General features: G+C 39.4%; 1 protein-coding gene across 1 annotated transcript in view; it reads left to right on the top strand.

Annotated features, from left to right (window-relative positions):
* The first annotated feature begins 124 nt into the window (after positions 1-124).
* The window catches only part of ddhd1b (DDHD domain containing 1b), a 38,688-nt gene continuing 22,516 nt past the window's right edge, over positions 125-16,296 (top strand). The window contains exons 1-11 of the mRNA XM_078275299.1: positions 125-1,177; positions 1,860-2,036; positions 2,534-2,662; positions 8,943-9,090; positions 9,186-9,295; positions 10,717-10,823; positions 12,053-12,309; positions 14,125-14,197; positions 15,142-15,291; positions 15,601-15,665; positions 15,966-16,144. Coding sequence (XP_078131425.1) covers positions 466-1,177; positions 1,860-2,036; positions 2,534-2,662; positions 8,943-9,090; positions 9,186-9,295; positions 10,717-10,823; positions 12,053-12,309; positions 14,125-14,197; positions 15,142-15,291; positions 15,601-15,665; positions 15,966-16,144 — 2,107 coding nt within the window. The 5' untranslated portion in view covers positions 125-465. The remainder of the gene's footprint in view (positions 1,178-1,859; positions 2,037-2,533; positions 2,663-8,942; positions 9,091-9,185; positions 9,296-10,716; positions 10,824-12,052; positions 12,310-14,124; positions 14,198-15,141; positions 15,292-15,600; positions 15,666-15,965; positions 16,145-16,296) is intronic.

Here is a 16,296-nt window from a genome sequence, read left to right as displayed (position 1 = left end):
TATACTTTGCATTGTATTATTAGAATTTTAAAAGCCGCTTATTCTTGCCTGCGGATATCGATTTTATTTTGAATGTTTGAACAGGAAGTTTAGTTTGTCTTCATTGACTTGACATGATGGGCAACTGAGATTACCACCCTAGCTAGTAGGCTACCGTTCATTGATTATTCCAGCAGTTATCCCCAAAAAACAGGAATGTGAACGGGGAGTGTGTAGCGTTGCAGGCAGGAAATCAGGAGGTTATGTTTCGTTTAAACACTAAATATTTTTAAAGCTGTAACGTTAGTTATAATGTTAAGAAATATTGTCGGGATCAGAACATTTCGGCACACAGATGTTACAAAATGGGGAGACGAACCCGTTAATCTGGTATAACGTTAATGTTGATAGTCTGACGGTAGGGACATTGTGCATTTTTTTATTTTCCATTTAACGTTATTGAGTCTAATAATCTGCGGCCAAACCATGAGCAATATGAGGGATAAAACGAGTAACGTTATCCGCCAACAGAGCTCGGAGAATAACTCTGTCAGCAGTAATGAATGGGATATGGCAAATGATGTGTTTTTGTCCGGCTACGACGACAATCCGATGGGAGATAAAGGTAGTGTTGCTGCGGGGGACAGGGACCCAGAGCAGCCCGGCTCTGACATACACCTGCCGCTGTTATCCCATGATGTCATGATGCTGGGCCTGGCTGGGGAAGAATATTCGACCTCGTATCTGGACATCGATCCAGACTACACCGAAAGTGACGGAAATTCCACAACCAAGAAGCGCATACGGTCAAATAGCTCCAGGCACCGCGGTGAGATCGTCACTGAGCTGGGACCAGAGGAGGTGCGGTGGTTTTACAAAGAGGATAAGCGGACGTGGAAACCATTCGTTGGACATGACTCTTTAAAAATCGAGATCGCCTATCAGAGATTCAGTAAACAGAACCCTGACAAGGTCAAACGCCCCGTCAATCCTGTCGAGGCCGAGGAGAAGGAGGTCCAGCCGGAGAGCGGAGCCGATGACAGTGCGGAGTCGGCGGTGCAGCGTAGCGGAGGTCAGCGGCACCCGTCAGAAGAGATGAGGGATCCGGACGACATCAGCGTGGAGGCAGTGTGTGTCAGAGGGGGACTCTATGAAGTCGATATCAGGGAGAAGGAATGCTACCCTGTTTACTGGAACCGTGAGCATGTTAAGGATTTATGGGATTTATGTCCATAATGATAAAGCTGTTACAATATACTGCTACCATTTAATTACTACTATTAGTAGCAGCTCCACCAGCCTAAAGCTACTTAAAAGTTACAGCTATAGTAGGCTACTATGTAACTTACTTGCCTTTGGCGAATAAGAAGTAAGACGTTCCGTTATTACTACCTCTGCTTCTTCAAACACCACTTTGTACCACAAGTATCATTATTACCGACTATTAGAACCAGCCATACTACTACTACTGTACTGGATATATATATTGCAGTTGGCACTAATCAAGCAAGGCTACTATTAACATAGAATGATCATTATTAGTAAGTAATAGCTTTTACTATAGAAAATACTGCAAGTACCACTGTTTCAACCACTATTTTTGCCATGACTGCAACCTCTACTCTTTAGAGCTAAAATTACAGTTAATTCATCAGTTACTTAATTATTTGTCACTTATTAGAAAGAATAAAAGCACCATATATTTTGATGTTGGTCTCAATTTGAAAATGTAACTTTGGGCTATGTTAACTTGTGATAGCTTAATAATATTTGTTGTCATTATACCATAGTTTTATATATATATTATAGTTGATTGACAAACCGTTTAGGTCCTAACAACCTTTCAAATAGTGTGGTAAACATCATGTGGTGTCCCTCAGAGCAAGACCGTATTCCTGTGATGAGGGGTCAGTGGTTCATTGATGGAACATGGCTTCCCCTGGAGGAGGATGAGAGTGACCTCATCGAGATGGAGAACCTTGCCCGCTTCAGGGGGCAACGGATGAGGGACACCTACGAGATGGAGGTGGTGACCACCACAGTAGACAGCAAGGATGGTAAGGAACGTTATACAGAGTGTAGAATAAAGTAGACCTTGAAAGATATCTCCATGACAGACAAAGAAGATAGGTGTGTATGGAGATGAATGTGTTGAGTGCAAGTGTATGGCTTCAGGTGTTGTGAAAGGGGTAACTGTGTGTGTGTGTGTGTGTGTGTGTGTGTGTGTGTGTGTGTGTGTGTGTGTGTGTGTGTGTGTGTGTGTGTGTGTGTCTGTGTGTGTGTGTGCTGTTGGTTGGGGTAACTCTGCCATTAGAACAAGGCCAAAACAAATCAGGTGAGGTTATTTTAGCTGACTCCAGCTGAACCAATAGGAAGCTCACCTGAGAGAAGAGCACTGAGTGTGTGTACATGATGACTTTTGTGAATGTGGACTTCAATGCAATGGAGTTTTACACACCTACACACATATTCTACACACCCTCATTGGGAATGGTAAATTAATTATGCTTGATGAAGTGTGTTACTTGCTGCTAATCACACGAATGTCTCCCAGCCATCCACAGTCTGAAACTGAGCAGGAGTCATGTGGACTGGCACAGTGTGGACGAGGTGTACCTGTACAGCGATGCCACGACCTCCAAGATCGCACGTACTGTCACTCAGAAACTGGGCTTCTCTAAAGGTATATGTAAAAATGATGGCTGTCACTCGATTAAAACATTTAATTGGGCTTAATCGCATGATTGTCCATAGTTAACTTGCGATTAATCGCAAATTAATTAATATATATACATATATATATGTATGTTTACTATCATTGCAACAATCCAAAACAATAACAAATACTATCTAGAATATTCTCCAGAATAACCCTAGGGCTAACTCAATCCCATCAAGCAACAACTAATGGGCATATTGACCTGAATGCATCGGCATAAATCGCGGAGGGGTCAGGACTTGGATTGGGCATCAAGAACCGATTCCTACTTGGAATCGTTTAAAAAATTACGATTCCAGTAGAATCGTTTCTTTATTTGAATCGTTTAGAGAATTTGGAAATCCGATCATCGCTTCCCAATATATGCGCAAGTTTTGGTTTCTGAAGCAGCCAGGCGCTTGTTAGCTTGCAGCCTTCGAGCACAGTAAGCAGCGCTCTATTGTGGCTTTATTTTACATTGAAAAAGCCCTGTAAAACTGCAAACCACCAGTGAATCAAAATAAAACTTTCCTCTTATGGAAATGTGACCCGTTTCAACTCCACCCCTCAAAGAAATGTAATCGAGAATCGATAAGAACCGGAATCGAAAGGAAGAATCGGAATTGGAATCAGAAATGTTAAAATCCAAACGATGCCCAACCCTAGTCAGGACCTACCCCATCTGAGGGTTGTCGACCCCTAAAAATTAAGTGATTTTTTTCTCTAATACAGATGGTGTTGTGTCATTAATAAATTAGTTATGACAAAAGATTTTTCCATGAATCCTCTATGTTAGCTATTATAACATTACCTAGCTTGTTTAGTAGCTTGTTTAGTAGCTTGTTGGATAGTTAGTTAGCTTGCTTATTCCACCCAACATGCTTTCACCGGTTACCAAAAATGTACCGGCTGACTAGTTGTCTAGCTTGCTCTAGTTCTCAGTTCAGCATCATCTGTATCAGAGAAAAGAATCACTTCATCCGATGTTTAAAGTGAAAAAAGCCTACTTACTGGAGTTCCACAACTACACATCCTCTACAACTGTCCAATTTTGGCTGTATTATTTGTGTCCCCTGTTGTTGATAAACCAATGTAAAAGAACTGTCTTGTTCTCTTAAGAAATCACAGAGTAGCCAGTGTAATGAATCAGATCGTTTATCACGTGCAGCATGGGGAGAAGACGAAAGTGTTCTGAAATCGGTGGAAGAAGTGATGGAGGAGCTACTTAAACTCCAAACTCATCTTACACCTCACACCTGGAAGCAAAAAAAACAGACCAAGATGCAAGGAAAGCTTTTTTGACTCATGGCTTGATGCAATTGTCTGAGTGATATTGTATCAGTACGTACTCATAGTGTATCTACATTGGAAGAATTGTATGTACCTAATTGTCTTTTGAATCTTGAACTATATATGACCTCCCTGATAAAGTAAAAAGTTAAAAAAGAAAAGACAAAAAAATTGCATCAAAAATCATAAAAAATTAGTATCATCAAAAACGATTTGATTTCGCCCTGCAGCTCAGGCTGGAAACCTGTACATTTATCTTCACAATTTTGGGGGAACAAATCACTAACTGGCTTATCCACCTGGCGCGCTATTGGTTTAAAACAATGACGATAGAGAAGCGACCAAGCAGCTTTTGTTTACAGTCAACAAGCCGGCCACCGAAGCGCAGCACTCCATGACAGCAACCCGTTGATGCCGCTGTCGCTGCTACGTCACCCGGATCATTGGTCTGATTGGTTGAAGGACTATCCAATTGCTTACAGAGTCATTTGACCTATGCCCATTAATTACGCCTCTTGTGCAGAGAAAATACAGAGCAGACTCCCCAGACTAATGTTCAATCTTAAAAGACTGAGCTTGGTCTGGTGATAGGCTGTGTTCAGCTCTGTATCAAAGTATGCATCCTCTTGTAATGACAATTTCACACACAAATAGAATCATAAGGTCTGGCGTTATGTCTGACTGTTTTAGTGATCACTCAATTGTCTACTGTGTATGGAAAATCAAACTAACTAAATTGCCTCCAAGACTAATCAAAATCAGACACTATAGGAAATTGAAATTTAGATGTATTTATTAATGATTTGATTGCTATTAATGTGAATACAAATTAATACCTGATGTACAAGATGTCTGGGATTTTCTGTATTCTGAGTTTAATGATGTTGTGGATAAACATGCTCCTTGGAAAACTACTAAGGTCAAGGGTAAACATTGTCCTTGGATCAGCCCGGAGCTTATGAGTTTGTTTAGGCAGAGGGACAAAGCATGATCAACATTCTGTCAGACAAGGGATGGTGCTGATTGGATGGAAGTATACAGGCAGTTGAGAAATATGAGCAAGACAAAAACCCGTAATGCAAAATCAAACTATTATAGAGAATGTCTCACTAGTGATTTTAAGAATCCTAAACAATTCTGAAAAAAAATCAAAACCGTTATTAATATATCAGATAAACATTCTATTATCGTCAATACAATACTGCATGACTCTTTATCTATTTCCCAAGCATTCAATTATCATTTCTCCTCCGTTGGTACCTTATTACCTAACTCTCACTTGACTAGTGGTTTCTTTAGTAATATTTCACCTTGCTGTAGTTCCTTTTGGTTTAGGAAAATTTTACCAGCTGAAGTTCAGAAAGCCATTAATGAACTAAATGTGAATAGTGGTGCTGGACTTGATCGAATAGAAAACAGATTTATTAAACCAGCTTCCCATATTCTTATGTATCCATGCTGATTTATTCAATCTTTCTTTGTCTACATGTGAGCTACCAGCTATCTGGAAATGTGCACGCATCACTCCACTCCATAAATCTGGAGATGTACTTGATCCAAACAATTATAGACCTATATCCGTTAGCCTATATGTTGTATTGCTAAATTTATTTACAATCAACTTTTACATTATCTCAGTACCAACAATATCCTATCACCATTTCAATCTGGCTTCAGGTCTAATCACTCCACAACTACTGCCCTACTTAAATTTACCAATGATGTTTACTGTGCTGGAGATAATGGTGAACTCACAGGGGCCATCTTTATTGATTTAACTAAAGCCTTTGATTTTGTTGATTGCTATCTGCTTTTAAATAAGCTCCATGATATTGTGGTTCAATTCATATTTGCATAATAGAAAACAATCTGTTGTTCTACATGGAAGTAAAGCCAATCTTTTGATTAAACAAAGAGGTGTGCCACAGGGCTCAACATTGGGACCACTTCTTTTCTCTATTTATGTAAATAATTGACCATCAATTTTCAATAACTGTTGTATTCAACTTTATGCTGATGACACTGTCATATGCAAACCTAATCTAACAAATTCAAGCTTCTCTTCAGTCTGACTTCAATATCTTATAAGATTGGCTTTTACATAAATTATTGCTAAACAAAACAGTCCTGTGATGATGGCACTCCTCTACATAAAGTTGATAAGATTAAATATCTTGGTGTATGGCTTGATTCTGAATTCTCATTCAAATTACACATTGAGCAAGTGTTACGTAAAGTGAACTTTGGAATCAATGTTTTACATCAATCTCGGAATTGCTTTACGCGCAGTGTTCTTATGAATCTTTCCTCTCAACTTTTACTTACGATTCTGGACTATTGTGATGTTGTCTATCAAAATTAATTTAAATCAGACCTTGTTCTACTTAAAGGGATATTTCACCGCTGGAAAGATGATTGGGTCATTGATGTTTGGGTGATTGGGTCATTTATGTAGTAGAAATGTGAATTTTTTAGAAATTGGTGCCTTCTAGACCGAGAAAAGCCAGAAAATTTATTTTTGGCTCATGTGGATGAAAGACAACAACTCCCAGAATGCACTTGCTTCGCTTCCCTACGAGGCCACTCCCAAGCCACGCCTACGGTTACAGACATAGACAGTGAAATTGGTTACAGAGAGGCAGTCAAGTCAAGTCAAGTGTGTTTTATTGTCATTTCAACCATATACACGAAACAACGTTGGTGTTACACATTTAAAATATATAAAACATTATATAAAAACGACATACGAAACAGGCTTCATTTAGTGCACACACATTATAGGCTCTGTAAAGTTCAGCTAATGCATTAGTAGCATTAGCGCTTGGTGGGATGTAAACACCGAGTATAAACACAGCCGTGAATTCGTGTGGAAATGTAGAATGGCCATTTAACAAACTCCCCCAGTGGTGAGCAGTTAGTTGGATACAAGCACCGCATTTCTGCAACAGTTCGTGTTAACACAGCCCACCTCCACGAGTCTTACCCGTCAGAGCATCTCAATCTGCTCGGAAGGCTAGCAGGCCTGGTAGCTGGATAGCGGAGTCCGGTACACTGTTGTTCAGCCATGTTTCTACAAAAACAAAAACACAGCAGTCTCTGCGTTTTGTTGAAGTTGGATGTAGTCCAGTTTGTTGTCTAATGAGCGGACACTTGCAAGCAAGATGGATGGGACAGATGGCCGGCTAGCGTTAGCTTTCCACCTAGCTCAAACTCCTGCCCTCGTTCCGCATTTCCGCTTTCTCGCAAACCGCTTTCGATGTCCCCTTCGGCATCGAGCGACACCGCAGGCGAAGTGCTGGTCTCTAGCAGGCGAAGCTAGCGTAGTGTGTCAAGTATTCCGTCTGTAATAAAGTTTCCTGCATATTCTCCAATCTGTACCAATGTATCCCAGTGGTACACATGTGCGGTAGTTTGAATGCAAATAATTGCATGGTTGATGCTGAAAAGAGAGAGCCTGTTAGCTTAGTTTCAAGATGGCTGACACTCGACTCGCATTGGGTAGTGACAGTCCCAGCCCCTATGGTGGGTTGAAAACATGCGGAACTAGCTGGCTGTAGTCCATAGTCTCTTTGCAAAAATGGCTCCGATGACTCTAAATGACGATTTTTGCGTCATCAGAGGCTTTTTTCCAGACCCACAATACAGAGAAATCTAGTCTTAGGGGGACATGAGGGAGGGAAGCACGGTTGTTCGAAAATACTACCGGGTTTCTACTGATATAATGCTAATCAGTGAAGTATCCTTTTATCACAGCATATAATAGATAAGTTCGGCACTATGCTCAACTCTACTATTCTGTCCCTTGTGTTAAGAAAACAATTGGCAAAAAAGAGCAGCAGATTGGACCAGCAGATTGGAATAATTTCCCTGTTGAAATAAGATCAATTTTAATATTTGGTATGTTTAAGAATGTCATGTCTTGTCACGTTAAAATGGATCTCATTGTTATCAATGATGCCGTCATTCCCTATACCTACTGTTTATATATAATGTTCATACCCAATTGTAGATGGTGATCGACTCATACTTTACTGTTTATTTATTATTAGTGGTTGTAATGTTTTGATGAATTTATGCATGTGTTTTGTTTTTGCTTTTTTATTTGTTTTTTTGTTATGTTTTTCCCCTGTTGTTTGTACGCAGTGTTATTGATAATTGTATTCCTATTTTTATTTTGTTTCTTTTTTTTCCTGTCACTCTGTTGTTATGTAATGATTGTGATATATGTTGGGATACATCTCAAGGGGTTTATCCTTATAAACAAATTTGAACACATCAAATACATGCAAGTATAAGTATTGTACAAGTGCACATTCCTAGTAGATGACTTTGTAGATTCTTCTGTTTGCCTGGTTATCTTTGAGATTGAGGATAAAATGATTGTCACAGCTTTAACTTTCAGTCTAAAATGTGAAAGTTAAAGTAAGTAAAGTATGCTTTATCTGTTTTTCTGATAGCCTTTGTTCTCATAGATCTTACTACTACAACCAGTCTTAATGGATAGTATTTCATTGTCTCACCCGTGAAACAAAACACCCACATCAGTGCAGCCCTTAAGTTTGTTTACACAGTGCTTTTTTTCAGTAAGCATGCATAGTTATAGGGACACGGCTTCTAGAACAAGATGACGATTTAATCTTTAATTTTTTAATGCTGTGAGCAGCACAAACTAATTCAATTCATCTCCATTGAGTTGCGTTGGCAGAAATCTCAGAGTCAATCTCCAAACCTGGACAAAAAACACTTGTGTCTGTTCTGTGCATTGTGCCCTTCATGGCCCATCTCAAGATCATGGTCATAATATATGGTGATATACAGGGGTTTTAAAAAAAAAAGGTTAACGTTTGCCTTTTTGCCAGGAAACATGGTTTGACCACTTTAGTTTACTTGTTACTGGTTGGCAGTGTTAGATAATGACTAAACAGGCTGTGGAACACATCACCTCAGGTAGTAATGTTCCCTCTCATGTACTCAGCCTCCAGCAGCGGGACGCGTCTCCATCGGGGATATGTGGAAGAGGCAGCACCTGAGGACACCCCACCTGAAACCACACACATCGTCTTTGTGGTGCATGGCATCGGCCAAAAGATGGACCAGGGCCGCATTATCAGGAACACCAGCATGTGAGATATCAAGAGGTTCCCAATGAGAACACAGAAAATTGAAAAAGGAATCAGAATAACTCTTGTATAATTGTTTTGTCTTGGCTGGTGTGCAGGATGAGAGATGCTGCCAGAAAGATGGAGGAGAAGCACTTCTCTGATCGCACCACAGAGCATGTAGAGTTTCTTCCTGTTGAGTGGAGGGCAAAACTGGCTCTGGATGGAGGTATGCTGCACCTCTGCTAACAACCATTCTACCCAAAGCGTTACACAGGAAAACTGTAGTGGCATTGTGAAGGGTCTGTTGTACCATAAATGTGTAAAAATCAATCATCAATCAATCAATTTTATTTGTCACATGAAATCATACAAGGTACAATTCCAGTGAGATGTAATCCTATCAGCTCCTTCAACTATTCATCATAAAATGTGTGTGTGTGTGTGTGTGTGTGTGTGTGTGTGTGTGTGTGTGTGTGTGGGGGGAGGGGGATTCATAAAAGTCTTCATCTTTCATGAATGTCCTAGCCTTTTTCCTTGAACACCGATTGAACCACTCTCTGCAGGGTAGCGGTCTTGTTTGTTGCTGTTTCCATACCAGGCAGTTGTGTTTCCTGTCAGCACGCTCTCGATGATGCAGGAATACAAATTGTTCAGTATTTAAGGGGATACCCAGAATTTCCCTAGGTGTCTGAGGTCTCTGCCTTGCCTTTTTCACTACTGAGTCAATATGCAACACCCAGGTCAGACCCTCTGTGATGTGGACACCAAAGTACTTGATGCTGTCCACCCTCTCCACTGTGAACCTGTTGATATTAAGGGGGAGATAGTTCTTTCCCTTCTTTTTTTCAAAGTCACTATCATCTCTTTAGTCTTTCTGACATTCAGGAGAAGGTTGTTGTTCTGACACCAGCGGATCAGGGCCTCTACTTCTTTTAAGTAGCCCTGTTCATTGTCTGTGATCAGGCCCACCACAGCTGTGTTGTTAGCAAACTTGATGGTGTTGGAGTCGAAAGTGGCTACCCAATCATGGGTACAGCAGGACTCAGAACACAGCCCTGGAGTGCTCCAATGTTAAAGATGAGCGTGGAAAAGGTGTGTCTGGCTATCTTATCCCAGGTCCCAGGTCCTTGAGCTTTGTGACGAGCCTGGAGGGAACTATAGTGTTAAATATTGAACTGTAGTCTCACATAACTTCATTTTGTTTTCCAGGTGAGATAGGTTGGTGTGAAGGATGTGGGCAAAGGCGTCAATTGGTTTATTTATTTAAATTAGTGTTTTTGTGATTCCTTGTCATGGAGAAAAAGGTTGATCATTGTGACATTCTGACTGAACAGAGATGCTTGATGTGATATCTCAGGGTCACCAAAATCATTAGGACTCATCTTCTGTGACTATGAACTGTCAATTCTAAATTTCATTTCCCAGTAGTTATATATATATATATATATATATATATATAAAGTGTTGGACAGATGTCATTAACATTAACTTCTGGTCATAAAACATGAAAATATGTGTTTATATATGACTGTATCGCAGATCAGAATCACTGTTTTTTCACTAGAATATGAAACAGTATTAAAAAAGAAATAATTTTTCTCTGGGAGCATCTGACCATTGTGTATTTGTTTCGTTTTCTCCTTGCAGACACGGTGGACTCCATCACCCCAGACAAGGTGCGAGGTCTCAGAGACATGCTGAACAGCAGTGCCATGGACATCATGTACTACACCAGCCCTCTGTACAGAGATGAGGTTAGACTGTGACTATACTACACTACAGCTTTCTAGTTCCCTTTAAGTAACATATCGAGCCTGAAGTATAGCCTCATTCTGTCTCCTCACACCTGTGTTGCTGCACTTTGTTAACATGCTGGTGGTTTGGGAGTGTTATCCCATGAGCCCGAATCAACTTCCCTCAGGCACAACTAAATCCTGGCTAAACTGTTTTAATCCAAAATGGCTGCATAGCACTACATTATGGTCTACTTCCCGACTTTGAAAAAATAGATGATTAATCAAGACTCTAAAGCATCAAACATAACCAAATGTATTTGAATTATTGACACAATTAAAAATAACAAAAGAGGCACGTACCTCACAATTCTTTGTGTGTTGTTGTTGTATGTCAATGGAGGACAAAATATGACAAGTCTCAATAAATAAATACATAAATAAATATATAAATAAATATGGAAATAAATAAATGTATAAATATAGCAACAAATAAATAAATACAGAAATTAAAAATAAAAGAGTAGATAAAAAAAAATGTTCAGCTTACTTTTAGCTCTGAGGTTGTGCTTGTTGTTTCCTGTAGCAAACAGATTTTAAGAACAACAACACAAAGAGAGCGGAAGGTGAGGGACATCTGGCGATTATCCTGGAACTGTCGTTGATCCATACTACTGTCATGCCAACGTTAAATCACACCCTCTCGTGTAATATTGCTTATAGGTTGGATCTATCTATGGATAGAGTATCTCACCTGCTGTTCCTCTTTGTCTGTAAGGCAAAAATAGTAGATCCAAATCAAGCACACTCCTTTAAAGCAACACCAAAGATTCTTTTGTACCTTAAAATTAATGTTTCCAAAATCGTTTCAGTGGTTCATCAACTCGTAACAGGGTGAACAGCACTTCTGCATTTGCTTTGTGGCCCTCTATCGGCTATAACTGCACTATGCAAGTTTGCCAGATCGGGTAGCGGATCTGTAGTTCGAATGAGACATAAGAAACTGTAATGGACAATTTTGCTTCCAACCTGAAGAGGACAAGTGCTTTGGTGTTGCTTTAACCAATCATTAGCATATGGAAACAGAAATACAGAAATAAATAAATGTAGGTGAACAAAAATGTAAATATAGATTTAAAGCATTTATTTATTTATGTCCCATTTCATTACAAACTTTTTTATATGTATTTACATATTTATTTATACATTTATTCATTTATTTCTCCATATGTGTCTTTGTGTGTATGTAGATAACCAGGGGTTTGACTCTGGAGCTGAATCGTCTGTACTCACTCTTCTGCTCGCGAAATCCAGACTTTGAGAAAAATGGGAAGGTGTCCATAGTATCACACTCACTGGGCTGCGTCATCACTTATGACATCATGACGGGCTGGGACCCTTTGCGCTTTCACCATCAAGAAGCGCCAGACCCTGAGGAGACAATGGTCTGCTGGCCGAGTGATGAGGAGCACTACCTTCAGGAGCAGCTAAGACTCACACGCCTCAGGTACTGCATAGGCTATTTTTCTGGAGCAGGTGAGGAAGTCAATTCCACTTCTGTTTTGGCGTAAAATTTACCTAAAGGTGAAGGTACAGAAGATTCCACTACTTGTCCACATTTGTATTGCTTAAGCAGAGGTAATATTTATTCAATTCAATTCAATCCATATTCCATATTGCATGTCATATCATTTGTAGCAATATTGCAAGAATAAAGGAGAGATTAAACAACACAGTCTCACTCCCATGGCAGCCTGGGTTGGGACTCCCCTTTTCGTCACTTTTTGACGCTCTGGATCGGAACCGATTTGGCGTTATTTCTCAACATGCAGGAAAAACCACTTAGTTAAGGTTAGGAAAAGGTTGTGGGTGAGGTTAAAAAAGTTATGTTTGAGTGATATGCGGGACAACAACGGGACATTAACCCCGATCTCCTGGGTGAAAGTCCTGTGTTGTTTTACTTATCGACCGCCCCATAACCAACAACCCAATTACTCTAATATGCAAAAGCCAAAAAGAAATCTGGAACCTCCAGCCTCTTTTCAAAATTAATTTTACGTAGGAAAGCCATGCAAAACAAAATATTACTCATAACAGTCAGAGTATTTTTAACATACTTGGAGTGGTCTGGAGTAGGACTTTACATGTAGAGATACAGGAAACTTTAGAATTATGTTTCCTTCATACCTATATAATAGGTAAATAGATGGGATAGCTATATAGGATATATGTGATGTAATTAATTTAAAGTTACAGAAAACCAAATTACAACTAAAAAATATACCGTAGAATGGTATAACTGTAGGTGGAATAGATGCAAATAATATGGGTATAATTGTGTGCTGTAGCACAGTGTAAAGACAACTGAGAAACCCAACAACCTCATGGTGAATTCACTCCGCCGCAAATACATTTACTCCGCTTCACTTTACCCGTCCATGTAGAGCTGTAGGCTTCTATCTATCAAATTATAATTAATTAATATATCTATCAAAATTGCAACAACAAAGCGTCCTCCTACACTGTAGTGGTGTTTTGCATCCAGTTTCCTGTACCTTTAAAATTATTAATTTGTAATTAGAAAATAAGACTCAAAAATCTTGAAAAAATTGAGCATTTTGCATGCTCAGACCACCTATTTATTGCAAACACAAGGCAAAGTTGGTGTTTTGAGTTGGTAGACGCCTCACGAAAACCACAAAACACTTTTCATGTATGTTAAGTGTTTACCCCTTTTGCTTTTCTCTACAACTTGACATGTAGTAAAGATTGAAATAGTCACTGGAACACAACTGTTAATTTGATTAAAAAGAGTTTATGAACTCAGATTAATGGTTTAGTCTGGCAAATAATGTTGTTCACGTCACTGAATGTAATCAGGTTTTTGCAGAAACCTGGGGTGGTATGTCATGGGGTTGTGTATTTGTGGTAAGGGGCTTCAAAGTGCTTCAAGAGGTGAACCTGTTTTCATCTCTCTCAGAGACCTCATTCTTTCTCCCCCATTTCATCAGTCTGCTGAGAGGGGATGAGAGATCATCATGAGATAATTATGCTTGTTCAGACTCCATCTGCTGATTATGTATTCCTTATACAAATAATGTATTCAGCCTCTTTACTACTTTGCACCCACCTACGTAAGAATTTCACTACTTATGGTCACACAAATAGAAATTAGGTATCATTTGATTAAATTAAGTTTTATTTGAGTTTACACTAGCGTATGCCCTTGGATAAGGTTTACCCTTTCAGTGACAGACTGCCCAACAAGCATGCCACTTGAATTGGAGTTATTTTATTTTGTATATACTATCCATCATCCCAGGTTGAGTGACTTGGAGGATCAATTCCAGCGTCTGCAGACCTCATCTTGTTCAGTGCCAGCCTTGAAATTCAAGGTAAAGTTGACAAATGTTTGACTGCTTTATCTGTCACTGTTTGTCACTGGCCACTGCCAGCCATTTCCTGTTCAGCATGTGTCCTAGATATGGTTACAACTATAAGGTTCAACACTTTTTTTTACAGTAAAAAATTAAGGACCACATAAAAACTTTAGGGGCACAATGAAAGTTGATCAAATAATGTGTTTTTCTTTTTAATAAAGAGATACGAGGAGACATTAAAAAGTTTCATTTGTTTGAGTAGAAAAAGTATACTAGGACAATACACGATACAGGCTATGTACACAAGTATTTGGGATCGGAAAGAGAATTTGGTTAGTTTTTTATCCGTTTATTATCATATTTATTAGTCCATTATTAGTTTTCTTTGTGATGTAGCAGTACAAAAATATTTAAGTTTTTCATTTCTCACTGAATCCAGACAAACCCCTGGAGAATTATATCCAGTCAGCTTTAGAATGACTTAGCCCACATAGGTAACTGCTATTAGCCTACTGTTGGTGTACAGTGATACTTGTAGCTAATTTGTACAATGATACAATCGTGTTATGAATACAAACCTATTTTCTGTTGATCAATAAATTGTTAGTGGTGTTGAATATACGGTAGTGGTGTAATGGACCACCCCCACGGTTGTGAAGCGTGGATTAATTGCCAAGTATAACCATCATAGTGTGAAATACAGTTCTCTAATTTGAGCTTTAAATGCACTGCTTGACGGTTTTACCGCGGATCATTTGTATGCGGCTTTCGTACGGGGCGCAGGAGGAAGACACCGCCTTGCAGCTTGTTTAGTTAACAGGGATAGCAATGCTGCTAAAGCTGCCGCAACTGTGGTTAGACTTTTTAAGCTCTGTAGGAGCAGGTAGGAGCTGAATACCTTTCAAAGGGAGTGTCTCTTATTCTCTCATGTTGAATTTAGCCTGTTCTCTATGTTGCAGGTAGAAAATTTCTTCTGCATGGGCTCTCCTCTTGCTGTTTTTTTGGCGTTGCGAGGAATCCGGCCTGGAAATAATGGTGTGCAGGATCACATCCTCCCCACATCTATCTGCAAACGCCTCTTCAACATCTTTCATCCCACAGACCCTGTGGTGAGCTACAGCTCCCACAACTGAGTGTGTCACTATTCTGCTTAGATTGCAATCATCACCCTCTTTTATTATCTATTATCTGTCTATTATTGCCTGTTGCCAGATGTTTAGGAAGTAATGAGTATAGTGTAATGGCTAACAAACAGAAACAAACCTTTCAGTGGATACTTTTATAAATCTGTGGTGTTGCTATTAGATTACACAGCAAAACAATGAAAACTAGACAAGCTGGCAATTGCGTTCAAATAAAATGTGTAGAAGTAATGTTGTGAGACTGCTCAATTATTCATATTAGTTTGTTTGTTTCAGGCATACAGATTGGAGCCTCTTATCTTAAAGCACTACAGTAACATTGCACCTGTTCAAATCCACTGGTAAGACTCTCCTGTGAATATTTTAAAGCAGTGGATATTGTGATATATTGAATTGTTTTATATTATCCACCATTTCTGTCTATCTTTTTGTTAATCTGTTATTTGTAAAATAATTTTGTTGTTCTCAACAATTTACAATAAGAACAATGGTATAACAACCTTAAAAAAGGATTAAGTATCATGTTTCAGTCTGTTTGTTATTATGTAACCCAACTTTCACTAAAGCTAAAGTATGCCTAGTTTAATGAAATTACAGCTGAAGACAGAAGGACCTGAGGTTGATGTGGATGTGATATGCAGGTACAACACCACCAGCCCAACACAGTACGCTCGGATCCGGCCCACACTGCTCAACCCCCCAAAGGAAACAACATCTGTCTCAGACTCAGAGAGCATCCCAAGCCCCTGCACTTCCCCGCCCCAGGCCAGACGCCACTATGGAGAGTCCATCACCAACCTTGGCAAGGCCAGCATCATGGGTGAGCACACAGGGAGGGTAATGGCTGCATGAATGGCAGATGCAGTGAACATTCAATTCAAATTTTTTATTTATTTATATTTTATATATGTATAATTTACCTTGAGCAGAACCTAGGCTTTAGGGTGGGCAGCCATCTGCCTCAACCAAGAC

This window comes from Sander vitreus, chromosome 18 (genome assembly GCF_031162955.1).
Source record: "Sander vitreus isolate 19-12246 chromosome 18, sanVit1, whole genome shotgun sequence".
In the NCBI taxonomy this organism is placed as follows: domain Eukaryota; kingdom Metazoa; phylum Chordata; class Actinopteri; order Perciformes; family Percidae; genus Sander; species Sander vitreus.
The sequence above is the reverse complement of the archived record's forward strand: the minus strand, read 5'-3'. Positions and strand labels throughout refer to the sequence as shown.